A 13,784-nucleotide genomic window follows, 5' to 3' on the forward strand; every position below is an offset into this window, starting at 1 on the left:
TCCTGGTGCTTTCAAACATTGTCAGAGCAGTGCTAACAATGTTTGAATAGCTTTTTCCCAAAGATTTTACTCTTTGGTTCCTGAAGGAGAACAGAGTTGTGATCTGTGTTGCCAATGCTGTTCTCTCTCTGCAGGAATGATGGATTTTGGGTTGGAAAGGCATCCTTGCGGAGCTGGCGTCAGTTGGCTCTGGAGCAATTAAATGAGCAAGACGAAGACGCAGAGCACAGTAACGGAAAAATGAATGGAAATGCACAAAACAAAGGTAGTTCTGCTGCTGTAGAGCTCCACCAGCTCTGACTGATACCTCCTAACAAAAGACACATCAGGTGTTCTGGCGTGTGCTGTTTTGCTTCCCTTGTATGAATAGGGAGGGAAGGCACTTCAGGTGGTTTGATATAACGCAGCCTTAATTTAAGGAGCTTTTTATTTGATAAGCTTCAAAACTGCTGGGTGATCTTCATACAGAGAGAAGATGAGGTAATAAGTAGTTCTACAGAGCTGTGTAGAATTACCGCCCCAGACACATGATCTTTTTCATCTACTTTTATCTGAATGAGAGCGCGCAGGGAAGGAAGAAACAGGAAAATTATCTTGGAGAAGGAATGAAGATGTTTATTGCAAAGGCCTACAGATGAAACAGCACAGCTGGTAAAGCAGCACTGGCAAAACACAGCTTAGGAAAAAAAAACATGAATTGGGTTCTCTTCTATGCCTGTATTATATGTTTGTGAGAATGTATGGGGGTTTTTTATTTGCCTTCTGTTCTCGAACCTTTGGAAAATGGATTTTATTGAGCTTTTTGTTTCTTAACTGGGATCAAGAAGCTTATTTGAATGGAAGTGGGGATGATCAGCTAATTGCCTTGATCCTGGGTTTGAAGGCTTGGAACACCAGATACACAAGAACACAGCCCGTGTGATATCTATAGGCTGGCGCTGCTGATGGAGCTGGTGGCATCCATTGAGAAAAGGGCACTTCTCTGCATCAGCAGCTGAGTTACTGTCCCACTTGTGATTCCTCAGGGGTCACCTTGGTTTCAAAGCAGGTTGCACCTCCCAGAAGTACATTTTAACTGCTCACAATCCAGTTTGCTCATTAGCTGGCTTGTTGCAAACTGTTACTAACATTATTGTGTTGATAGTGCTCCCATTCAATGGGCAGTGCCTCTGCCTATAGAGCTACAGTTCTGAACTATAATTTGTAAATGTTTGTCCTGGCTGTGGGAGCACAAGTGCAGGGCAGATCACTGAGAGCCTGGCTGCAGTTGCCAGCTCACGTGCCGGAGCAGCAGTGTGCTCTTGGTGGCGCAGCCTGCCCTTCGCTGCTCACACCAGGGGAGTGAGCTCTGCTCTCACACCCGCTGCTGGAAGTGCCCGTGTTGAAAACGTAGAAATCAGCTCTGCTAGTTGGATCATCATTAATTATAGCTAATGATGTGCAGGTTGTTTAATTCTCTGCCGAATAGCTAATGGACGGGCGCAGCGCTGGCTCTCCCTTGTCTCATCAAGCACGTGCAGCTCCAGCTCGTGGCTGGCATTGCTTGGTCCCAGGCAGTGTGCAGTGAGGGAGAAGCTCAGGCTCGCTCCCAGGTTTTCCCACCAGCTTTTCCAAGCCACACAGGTCTGGGCTCATTCATGTGATTCCCTCCCAACGCTACAAAGGGAGCATCTGGCTTAGATTAGTATCCTCAAGGCAATGAGCTGACTAATATTTTGCCAGTAAGGTTTCTGCTCGTTCTGCTCTCACCTAGAGGCTTTGGTTAACTCTGATCTGAGATCTTTGGGAGCAGCGAACCCCTGTGGTGCTTTAGCCGGAACAAATGCATCCTTTGTAATCTCACAAAGGATGGTCTTGTGCTCCACACACTTCAAAGCACTCCTACATGTAATCCAGCCTGGCCTCTGGGCAAGCAGGCCATGCATTGAGAATAACATGCCTCCCTTGGGTTAAGAGTTTTGCTGTGATTTGAAGGGAAACCGGCCTTCAGTCCCCTAAAGATTTTGCTTTTCCTTCAGAGGGGAACTCTGCAATCTTCTTTTTTTTTTTTTTAATTAGATGAATTGAATGAAGAGAAGAGAGAGGAGGAAGAAGAGTTAAATTTTAATGAAGACATTGTTTGCCCACATGGTAAGTCTCTGCGGGGGATGGAGATGAATATGTCAGTTGTTGCCCACTGCTCAAGACATTAACCTTGTAGCCTTTACTGCAGCTAAGACCAGCATAAGTAGTTACTGAAGAAGTGTACTTTATTCTCGTTTGCTTGGTCTTTCTTGACACTTAAAAACTTCGAGCTTTCATATGTAATGGCACTACTGTGGTGCAGTCCACCAGATCATGTAAGTAGTGAAAAGGGTGTAAATAAACACAGCCAGGCTGCAGAAGTGTGGCATCTCTTTCTCTCGCTAACAAAGCGACGTGATGGGGTGGGGGTGGCACCAAAGGTTTGCAGCCACGTTAAAACTCTGAAAGTCTTAGGATATTCTAGAAAAAATAGATGGTGTAAATCAGTCAAGGTTGGAGCTGAGAGCGTCAGTTTGTTCTCTCAGTTTATATTAAACTCTCAGAGTACAGAATTACTGACCTAACGACTGGAGAAACTCGGGCAGATCTGAGTGGCTGGGACTCCTAAGCATATTGATTTACCCACCTGCTGTGCTTTGGTGTCTGTTTACATAAGGTTTTGACCTGATGTTGGTTGTTTTGCTAAGTGATGGTTGGTTAGCTACATCCTTGGCTACGCTGTTGTTTGAATCTCACTTTTTAGCTTGTACGTCACTCTCAAACATAATTGTGTTCTACTGTAGGCTGCTGTTTGGAAGCATTGATTTCCCTGCCAGCTCTGCCTGGGACACTTGGTCTCATTCCTGCTAAGAGAAAAACATGCCATAAATTAGCAACACATCTCCTGTCATTAAGGCTAATCAAAGATGTAGAGTAATGGCTTGATAAAGCCTCATTGTAAAGCAGTTGAAGCACTTTGTCATGGTGTTACCTGTTTTTCACAGAGCCTTTGCACCGTATTTCCCAGTGCCGCAAGGCTGCTGCTTTTAAATAAAAACACGGTGTGGTGGTGAAACATTTAATGCAGCCAGACATCATAAAAACATTACGCTGGTAAATTGCTAGTTTATCCGTTACTTTGGGCTCTACTGGAATAAATATTAAGTATGGGGGCAACTGGCAGGTCACTTCTCATCAGCTTGAGCTAACCTTCAATTACTCATTGAAAACAACCTTTCCACCTCTACACACTTAAAATTTTCCTCTGGAGTGTATCAGCAAATCTGTAGTTTCAGTAATTCAGCCTTAATTTTGCTGTGGAGGAAGGCACTGCCTTGTTGGTACTCTCTGGAAAAGGCAGCACTTTATCTGTGAAGTCTGGCTTGCCTCCAGCCATACCATCCGGGTGTTCCCTTAAGAAGTCTCTTTACGTCTTTGCTGTGATTTTTTGCTCTCTGGTAGTTTCCCAACCCTGGCAAATGTGTATATATATATATGTATATACATATATATATATTTATTTTTTTTTACATAAGTTAAGACTTCTTTAATGTCTGTGCCCAAAACATGTCCCTGGAGAGAGACTGTAGGAGGGGGAAGCAGGGTCATCAGCGGTTAGGGTGGTCATCTTCCAGATGGCAAAGCACTTCTTCCCCACGCGTTCAGATCTGATTTTTCCACCTCTTTCACTCTGCAGCATATTAGTCTGTTTTCATTAATCACATGGTGTCAGGGCCCTTATTTGTACAAGCTCATTTTCCCATCCTTGCTGGCTCTGGAAGGCAGCCTGGTCCTGCCTCCTCATATGGTAAAGCTGGGCCACTTGGTCGTGTTTGATGAAGAACAAGGGGCCAAGCACTGCTTCGAAGCAGTCCAGCCTGACCTTTGTTTATTAGAGGAAAGGCAGGAGGGGAGCGTTGCTATTTTTTCTTCAGGGGCTGGCAGAGGTCCAGGCTTAGCTAGAAGGAGGAAAGCTGCCGGTCTGTGGGGCTGAGGAGCTGCTGTAATGTTAAAGAGCTGCCAGAGGGTGGGGAGGAAGGAGCCTTTTATCCGTGTCTTCTGCCTGCTGAGCTCTCAGGCTATAGAAATGCAGAGCAGATAGTAGGACATCACCTCCTTTTCTGGACCCTTCTTGGCACCGGCACCACAACTTTGCGGTTGCTGTTTTGCCTCCCCCTTGCTGATAAGATCCCCGCTGAGGCACGAATATTCCTGTACCGCATCCGAACCTGGTTTGCTCTCATTTCTTGTGCGTGCAGCGCGGCTGAGCCTTGACTTCCCAGCAGCTGTCGTGGAGGTTGTGTTTTCCCCTTGGCAGGCATCCACCATGCGGGCGGCCGGCCGTCAGATCCCCGAGCCGTTGTGCTCTCGGGTTTTCCCAAGCCTGGCTCGGCTGCTGGAGCACGCCTGGTCACGCGTAAATGTGGTGCCCAGATGCGTTAGTGTAACCTCTCTGGTACTGCTGTCGCTAAAACGACAAGCAGAGATCCCTTGCCCTAAACCATCCTTTATTGTTCCTTGAGCATCAGTCGCCTGGATAAATGAGGCGAGGAGTCTGGGTGCTGGCTGGTAAATCTTGCTTGCTGTCCTTGCCCCCCAGTTACTCCCTCCCAGCTGTGGGCAGCAAAATTCTTCCCAGCCCTGCAGGTGCCCTTCAGCTATTTGCCTTTTTCTCTTGTGGTGGGTGTTACTGCAAGGAGTCTCTGCAGCTGATTGTGAACCTGGGCTGTTTGAACATCCTGGTGAGTTCCTCACACTACAGGTGTAGCTGAAATGAGGCGTCTGAGTGCAACCATGCTTTGGGAAGGGTGGCTCTCAGGTGCAGGGGGAACATGTCCTTTCAGGATTCCGAGGTGCTTGAATAGAGCATGTGAGGCAGTCTGAGGTTATATACAGTGGTAAATTTGTTTTTCATGGGCATGGAAAGCAGTTGGCTCCTGTTTCATGGGACGCAGTGTTGGTCTGCACCTTAGAAAGTGGAATCACCATGAAATCATAGCTCCAGATAGCCAAGATCAGAAAACATCAGCCTAGTGCCCTCTCTGGCTTGTCCTTCTCCTGGCATCTGTCACTGCCTCATCCTGCTTTGTGTTTGATCGGCTGCTTGGTTCACAGGCTCTGAGACCTAAAGGACATTTATGTGAATTAAAGTCATATTATTTTTTTGCCTGTCTGAACAAGGAAACGATATGGAAGTTGAAGGTGACTTTGTGTATTAGTTGTGGTCTTTCTGCTGACATGGTGTTGCCTGATAAGTGCATGAATATCTTCCCCCACATTTATACCCTGTAATCTCTTAAATCTAGTTAGGGCTGCAAAACATTGCTGAGCACGTCAAGAGCAAAGTCTTTGTCTTGGCTCTCTCTGTGCAGGTGACCTGTGCATATCTGAAAACGAAAGGAGGGTGGTTTCGAAGGAAGCCTGGAAGAAACTCAAGCAATATTTTCCAAAGGCCCCTGAATTCCCAAATAACAAAGAGTGCTGTTCCCAGTGCAAGGTATTTGACTAGCAAATAATATTACCCTTTTGTTGACTGTAGATACGTGGTCATGTTTCTGGTTTTCACTACCTAATGCAGTGGAGAAAAGCAATATCGCCTTTTAATAGCCACAAGGAACTGAAGCACAAACTAACTGTTTCATGCAGATTTTGGAGCGTGAAGGAGAAGAAAATGAAGCTCTGCATAAGATGATGGCCAGTGAGCAGAAGACCTCCCTCCAGAACCTGTTTCATGATAAATGCAGGCCTTGCCTGGGCAGCTGGCCTCAGGTAGGGGAAAGGGAACGCTAGTGGGGCCTGGGGGGAAGGCTGTCACGTGGAAGCTGGCGTTCCCTGCTGCTTTGCCTGAAATCTGCTTTTTGGGAGCTGTATCCCTGGGAGCAGCATCCCCAGCTGAGCCATCCTGCCTGCCCCGTCTGCCTGCCTGGAAGCTCGCAGGGCATGCCCTGCACAGCCTGTGCCATCTCTTTGCAGACAAGTGGTGGCAGATGGGTAGCAATTCTATAAGTTTTTATCCCTCTCCTATGAAATTTTATTTTGACTGCAAGAGACACTGGCTGATGATCATTCTCTCAGTCTGAGTGAGACCATGCTTGCACCAGGGTTGCCTGTGCCAGTGGAGCTCACAAGTACGCTGCGCCGAGGTGTGATTTCCCCCGATTAGCTGCGCTGGCACACAGCCCTGCTGTAGATACATGAGAATTGCTCATGTGCCAATATAGCTGTCGCTGGCCTGGAGTCAGCTAGATAAGCAGGGACAATATTTCTGCAGTGGTTACATCCGTCCCTAGAAGTACCTACGCTGTGCAGCCGTGCCAGTGGAGAGAGAGGACTATCCACTGCCCTTAGTCTGCCTTCCCACTGGTCTTTTGCTGATGGTAGGACAAAATTCACGTGTGCACCAGCTTCTCCAGTGTTCTTTTCTGTCTCAAGCCTGGCAGAGGGTGCAGGGGGCTGCCCTAAATGCTGAAGCCATGCAAATAGGAGCAGCAGTCACACAGGACCTGTTGTAGTGGCCTCTCTCCGGTTCAGGTGTGTGGCTGTCCAGGACCTTCTTAAGAGCTGTTGGCACGTCAGGGCTTTGAGTCAGTTTGAGAGAAATGGCACAAGCTGCTGGCCGGGCTCCATGCCTTGGCTCCTGGGTGTCTCACAGTGCTGATTAATGATTGACTCTTAGATCCTGCCAAGCTGCTTTGGCAGGTGTCCGCCTCGGTTGCTCCTACGTGTGAGGGCAGCCTGCTGCTCCTGGTCCCTTCTCGGGGCCACCAGCAGCTCTGGCCAGGAATAAATACTGAGATCAGCATGGATCTGTGCTCCTGAACGCAGGAGGGACTAAACGGGCAATGCTCTGCTGAGTCTCCAAAGGAGAGCTGTCAGGTCCTACCAGCAGTATTCAGGGCTCACAATTTTTGTGAGGTTTCTTGATCCATAACAGTTGAGGTCCAGGAAAAAAAGGAAAAAAAAGCGCCAAATTGGAGCAGTTTTAATCTAGGAAATATGAAGGGACATCAAAATTATATCTACACATGCATACATTAGGAGTTTTCCTGCGGAAAGATGGGAGTGAGCCCTTAAATCTGCATTGGGGAAAGCAGACAGGTGAGCACAGAAATCATTTTGTCACTCAGCTCTTAGGATCTCCGTGGTTTCTTGTCTGGGAGCTGCCAGCAGCAGACTATGTAATAGCAAATCACTAGGGGAAGTTTAAAAAAAAAAAAAAAAAAAAAATGGTTTGTCCCAAAAATGCTGCATTGTGAGGGTGCACATCCCTGGTTCTGAATATGTGCATGCTATTGCTGAAAGCAACCACTCGTAGATTTTGCTCAGTGAGGAAAGGGAGGACAGGATGGGGTGGTCTCTCACCCTGTCCCCGTGGGAGTATGTAGATGTGTCTGCTCTAGACCCTGAGTACACGAAGGAGTACCCGGTGACAGAAACACACTGCCAGAGAGCCATAGCTGCTCTAGGGAAAATGACCGTTTCCTGCTATGAATTAAAGGTAATTGGATCTAAAGCTAAATTAACTTTGTAATAAACACGAGATTAGTAATGTAAGTACTTAGTGCTTGATCTCAAATTATTTTACTTGGCTTTCCCAGTACGCTCGGGTGGAGTTGTCATGGTAAAATCGCTGAGATCTTGAAAAGAATGAGTGCTGCAGAAAAAGCTGAACAGTCATTGCCTCTCTATTGTTGGATTAATTAACAGAAGATTTGTTTTATTGTTTTTTTCTCTTGTCTTTCAGGAGACAGATGAGCTGTATATTGTTTCACAGTTCTTTGTAGAAGAATGGAGGAAATTTGTCAGGTAACCACCTTGAGGTTTTTGGTGCTTTTAATTTTTTTTTTTTTTTTGGGGGGGGGGCGTGCTGCAGATAGCAATTTCACTTTTGAATCAGCATTTGCCTGGTGTGTGTAGTTACCTATGCTTTGCCTTTGCGGAAACAAGGAAGCTGATTTTGTGGGACTTGGACCGTGTGCTCATAGCAGTTGTAATACATTGTAAGAAACTGAATTTCCTTGTTTACCGTGTCTTAACCAGATGGTCAGATTAGATAGTAACCTGATTAGTTTTTTCATCTGTCTGAAGCTGTATCCTAGGCAAAGGTCACCACTCAATCCCGTTTCCACGGGCTGCTGGTGGTACGAGATGGAAATCTCCGCTAGGTATGAGAGCAATTTTGCAGCGCACAGGAACGCAGATCTGATTGCCTTGATGGTGGTAGTTTAATATTCTCCACTGGAATGCCTTCTGTAAATACCCACCTATGATTTCCTCTTCTCAGCTGCCTGCAGACTTGTGATTTTTTTTTTCCACATGAAATAACCTGACCATGCTTACAAACCACTTACTGTTCCTTTTCTTTGCCTGAGCAGGAGGCCAACACGATGCAGCCCTGTGTCCTCGGTAGGAAACAGCGCTCTTCTCTGTCCCCATGGGGGCCTCATGTTCACCTATGCTTCCATGACCAAAGAAGACTCTAAACTGTGAGTTTCTTTTACTCATGCATCTGCCTTTGCCGGGTGCTGTTGTCTTTCATGAGCCTCAAGGAGCATTCCCAGAGGCTTGCTGAGCTGCAGCAACACGAAGAGCAAATGCTGTCCCTTGAACAAAATTAACACAGATGCTTTCTCAGGCCTACCTTAGTATAAATCTTCATATAGGTCAAGACCCAAATTGTCCAAGGATGCTGTCTCAGGAAAAAAGAGCTTACTTAAGCTTGGCTAGTTCCTAACAATAAACTACCCTGAATCTGACTGGGGCATTAGAAACATGTAGCTTCCTTTAAGATTTGCTTTCCACAAGACTTACCCCTGGAGCTCTGGACGCTGGGCTGGAGTTTATGCTCCATAGCCTTGCTTCTGCAGTGATGCAGAACTAAAAATGTAGCAGATCTTCCACTTCTCTCCTCCTCCTTCCTCCCTCTGGCTGTGCGTGCTGGGCATGACTGGAGCATAACAGTGTCACTAATAACACACTCCTCTTCCCTGTTATCTTGGGCATACAAGCCCTCTCATGTAGCTGGGGTTATGTATTGGTTTTGTTGCCCTTCTTTCACCTGCAGACTAAAATGAAAAGGAGAGGCTGTTCAGAAGCTCAACACTGTTTTCACTGCATGCTCGGGGCTTGGCTTTTCCATGTCATAAAGCATGTTCTTGTTTCTTTGCACAGTATAGCTCTAATATGGCCCAGCGAGTGGGAGAGGATTCAAAAACTGTTTGTTGTGGATCATGTCATCAAAATTACCCGAACAGAAGCTGCTGGGGCAGACCCTGAGAGTGCACTTTACACCTCTGAGCCCAGTGAGTGAATCTTTTACTGCTGTCTGTGCTCTGTTGTGTTGCTAATTGGTGCTGACTTCCTGGGAAAAGGCTCTTTTTGGATAAAGGGTCAGATCTAAGGGGATCCGCGGCAGCCGCAGTAAACACTGAGCTTGGCAGATGCCCCTTGTTATGTGAGCCACTCTGGGTTAGCAGTGAGAGGCGTTGGGCAGGTGCGTATACTCAGTGTCTCCAAGGAGCTGAAGCAATTAAATGCATTTTCCTTTGTGCCTCCCCAGAACTCTGTCCAGAATGCAGAGAAGGGCTGTTATGCCAACAGCAGCGGGACTTGCGTGAGTACACCCAAGCAACTATCTACATCCATAAAGTGGTGGATAATAAAAAGGTACGGATCTCTCCCTTGGTCCTCACTCCTCCTGGCACCATTTCATTTAACAGAAACTGCACCAATTGAGAGCCCAAACAGCTAAATAAACAACCATCTGAACACAGTGACGAGGCAGCTATCGCAGCCTGCTGTGTCCCTATAAGGTGGAACCTGCTGGTGGGAATGGTGGTATAGTGCAGGGAGGCTTTCAGTGAGCAGAAAGCACCTGGATCTGGTTCATGAAAGCTATTGCTTTGGCAAAAATGGCAAATGGGAACACTGGATGCAGTTGATCTGAACACTTGGCTTCCTCAAGGCTTCATTTTGCCAGTCCAAACCCTTTTGGTGGTCTTTGTGTTGTCAGGTATTTCTATGTATGCCAATTCTGATTATTTTAGGCAGTGTCGTAACCATCTCTGTCTTCATAATCGTGCTATCAGGCTCTACCTGTTCTCCTCCCCCTCCAGTATTTGTCATTTCCTTTCTTGGTTGCTAAAGTGACGTTTGTTCCTAGATAGAAATAAGCTCTTCAATCTTCAAGCTGATAAAATAGCAGTGAACACAGATGTGGTTTTAAAGATCCCTTACAAAGTTGTGAATTGTGTCGGCTTTACTGCTTTCTTAATGGGATCAGTGTGAGGTCCAGAACTGGACTGGAAGTGGCTTTACAGGTATCTGAAAGCTGGATACAGTAAGTTCCCTTTCTTAGGGTTTGCTTTATGCTTTAAGAGGGAAACCAAGGCTTGTGGGTAAGCTCAGGTAAAGATGCCAAAATCCAGCTAATGACAGGAGGCCGCTGAGCCCAAGACAGTCACAGCAGCATAGATCTGATAAAAACATCCCGACAGCTTCCAGGATGGGGCAAAGTGCAATGCAGCTATGTCACAGTAATTCCAATCTGAACTGGTGCTTAAAGGGTTTCAGAGCACTTAGATGCATAAGTAGCTGGTTGCCAGCAGCTTCCCGAAGTGCCTTCAGCTCCTCCATCCTCTAGTGATTGCACTCAGGCACACAACAGGTCTGCGAAGCTCAGCATGGTCGGATCAACTTAATTCAGGAGCATCAAGGCAAAGGCTTCCAGGCCTTCCTTGTAGAATCAAAGCTGGAGGGAGGTAAAAATCTTCCATCCACATATGCAGTGTGAGATCAGTGAGATTTTTTTTTTTCCCACCCCCAGCCTTATTTTAAATGGAAGAGATGGAGCCTAGAGAACTGCAGGGTGCTGGAGGTTTCTGCCTCAGCTGTAAGACATAGAGCACAGAGCATGGTCCTGAGCCCCTGCTGCAGGTTTGCAGCCTGTCTGGAGGCTGAATCCCAAGGCTGTATCTTGGCACTAGCGCAGAGGAGGAGTTTTTCTCTTGGTGCTGGACAGGACCACGCTCACACGTAGGGCTGCTGAAAACAGGCAGCTATTCTTTGCCGAGCAGCTGGAGACGGTGAGAGGGGGCGAGAGCTGGCACACGAGATCCCTCATTAGCGGGGCAGCCCCAGCGAGAGGCGAAGTGGTGACGGTGCCCACAAGCAGCACGTCAGCTGCGCGGGCACCAGGCTCTCACCAGCAAGTACTGCGAATGGCGGCGCTCAGAGCCGCTGCTTCCTTCCTGCCAGCTTTGCCTCACAAAGTCAGGGAGTGTTTTCCCAGCCCCTCGCCACTGCTCATCCCTCCTCTGCAGCCCCTGAGTTTCTCCTTGGGCTGACGCTGCAGGAGGGAAGTCACGGCTCTATAAAATCGGTGCAGGGAGGTTGTGGACGGCGCCTTCTCCGAAGGGCGGCACTGCTGGAATCCAGAGGGCTCTGGGGACGCTGTGGTTGGCGCTGGATGCTTGGGAGCTGTGATTGCATCTTTAATTGCAAATACATTGATGGAGAAGTGAGCTCTCAGGCATCCGGGATGGAGAGTGCGCCAGCCTCCTGGGCTCCCTTGCAAACCCCAGCCCCAGCCGAAGTGTAGACGTGTGTACACGCCCAGCGGATCCACGCTTCCTGTAGAGTGACTTATAAATAAAAAGGATGTTCAGTTCTGTATATGTTTGTGTAAATTATTTAGATTTCATTTACTTACGAACTCCAGACCCATAAATAACGGCGGTGAGTGCCTCTTGTCGGTCTGCTGCAGGGATGGATAAGTATATAATTTACAGATAATATTCCTTTCTCTGTGTTAGGGCTTTCGTAATACACTTAGTCGAACAGAGAAGCAGCCAGCTAATGGGAAAGAAATCAGTCCAGGCCCCTGGAGACTTTCCTTTTGCCTGGAGAGGAGGGTAGGTCTTGAGCCGCAGGAAGCAGGATGTCCCCGCAGTGGGGTTTTGATTTTTAGCCAACACCTGCAATTCAGCAGAGAAGCTTGACAAGCTGCGTGTGTTCTCCTGAGCTGAGTCCCCCATGGTTTGATGCAGCTGGGGGGGGGAAGTCTGCAGAGCATGTGGAACAGATCCCTGTTTTTTTTTTTCTGCTTTACCTCAGCTCATTTGATCAAGGTGGCATCCTAGAAGTCTCTGAAAGCTGTTTGCCATGATGTGACAGTCTGGGTTAGTTACGCAGAATGATTTTTATGACTTCAGGTAATGAAGGACGCTGCTCCAGAGCTGAACGTGAGCAGCTCAGAAGCTGAAGAGGAAAGGGAGGAAAACAAACCAGAGGGGGAGCAAGACCCAGATTTTAACCAGGTAGAGATCAAAAATACAGCAAGGTTCCTCAGTTTTGCACCAACCTCTTGAGTCAGCATGATGGAACAGTTCTTTTCCTCTGTTTACATCTAGCAGGCAAAAGAGAAGGCAACTGTGTCTTAAATTGTGTTACTGTCATGGTCATACTGCACATTTTGTCTGACTTTGCATTACCAAGGCCAGTTTTGCACCCATGCTCTTTGGTTTTAAACCTAGCTGTAGGAGCAGTGCTGGCTTTCCTCTAGCTTCCTTGCCAGTGTGCTTCACGGTCGCAGCATGGAAGCATTCTCCAGGGCTCGTTCCCAATCAGTGCTTTGTAAGTTAGATATCTTTGTTAGAGATCTGCCTGCTCCCAAATGTTGGTCACTCGGTGTTCAGGCTACCTTAAATACTCTTACTCCTAATACCAAATCCCAAACAAGGGCCAGCACTGGGAAGTCGTGTCTCCTGGGAAAAGCAGCAGTACTCATCCCCTGATGTGAATGCACTAGTGTACATCTTCCTGACACGTCAAGTTCTTCCTTGCTCCCTTTTTGGAGAGCAGGGGTCACTGCTGCGTCAAATACTGACAGTGACTCGTACACTTGGCTGACAGTAAGCACTGTGCTGGTGTTAGGAGCAGGGACAAAGTTTCAAGGCAAGTCCTTTTGGTCCTCTCGACCTCTTGGTGATACTTGCATGCGTCATTCACTTTCCAAGGGGCGTTTCAGTGCTTCGTGCTTTCCCTCGCATGACTGACCTGCCTGAAATGCAGTCTGGGGGAAGGGGAGGTTGTATTTTCCACAAAGGCCAGAGCTGGGCTCCTGATTTCTGACTTGTTTCCAGACCAATGGTGGTGCAAAGCGCCAGAAGATCTCGCACCAGAACTACATCACTTACCAAAAGCAAGGCATCAGGCGGAGCACCCGGCACCGAAAAGTCCGAGGGGAAAAAGCACTGCTTGTTTCTGCTAATCAGACGCTGAAAGAGCTGAAAATACAGGTAAGGCGTTTTTGGTCCAAGGAGTGTTTGTTCATGAATAAGGAAACATGAAATGAATAGTCAAGAGAGTACAGCTGGGAGGAGATGGAGAGGGAAATGAGTATAAAATCCCAAGTGGCATCAAAAGGCATGTGTTTGTCTTCTAAACGCGGTATTTTTGCGTAGTTCAGCGGTATGTTTTTCCTCTGCACAAAATCAGCGTGTCTCATTGTGTTGGCACAGATCATGCATGCATTTTCAGTTGCTCCCTTCGACCAGAATTTGTCGATCGACGGGAAGATACTAAGTGATGACACCGCAACGCTTGGCAGCCTGGGAGTCATCCCCGAGTCTGTCATTTTATTAAAGGTAATGTGGGAGTGAGGTGGCTGCTAAAGGAAGTCGAGTAAAGCAGAGAATTGAACAAAATTTTGTACAAAGACAAACACATTATGGTGCACATGAAAACTGCCACGCCCTGGACATGCCCACCTGTGGCTGGCC

The 13,784-nt window shown here is 47.4% G+C and overlaps 1 protein-coding gene across 5 annotated transcripts in view; it reads left to right on the plus strand.

The window, feature by feature from the left end:
- The window catches only part of USP48 (ubiquitin specific peptidase 48), a 32,622-nt gene that overhangs the window by 16,056 nt on the left and 2,782 nt on the right, over window positions 1-13,784 (plus strand). For 3 of the 5 annotated variants that reach the window (XM_084300038.1, XM_084300039.1, XM_084300040.1), the window contains exons 14-24: window positions 135-265; window positions 2,059-2,130; window positions 5,376-5,500; window positions 5,650-5,772; window positions 7,748-7,809; window positions 8,379-8,489; window positions 9,175-9,305; window positions 9,563-9,669; window positions 12,216-12,320; window positions 13,146-13,301; window positions 13,524-13,649. In XM_084300038.1, the coding sequence (XP_084156164.1) occupies window positions 135-265; window positions 2,059-2,130; window positions 5,376-5,500; window positions 5,650-5,772; window positions 7,748-7,809; window positions 8,379-8,489; window positions 9,175-9,305; window positions 9,563-9,669; window positions 12,216-12,320; window positions 13,146-13,301; window positions 13,524-13,649 (1,249 nt within the window). The remainder of the gene's footprint in view (window positions 1-134; window positions 266-2,058; window positions 2,131-5,375; window positions 5,501-5,649; window positions 5,773-7,747; window positions 7,810-8,378; window positions 8,490-9,174; window positions 9,306-9,562; window positions 9,670-12,215; window positions 12,321-13,145; window positions 13,302-13,523; window positions 13,650-13,784) is intronic. The other 2 variants (XM_084300042.1, XM_084300041.1) reach the window with 2 other exon arrangements.

The sequence above is a fragment of the Netta rufina genome (genome assembly GCF_964035555.1).
Source record: "Netta rufina genome assembly, chromosome: 22".
Taxonomy (NCBI): Eukaryota; Metazoa; Chordata; class Aves; order Anseriformes; family Anatidae; genus Netta; species Netta rufina.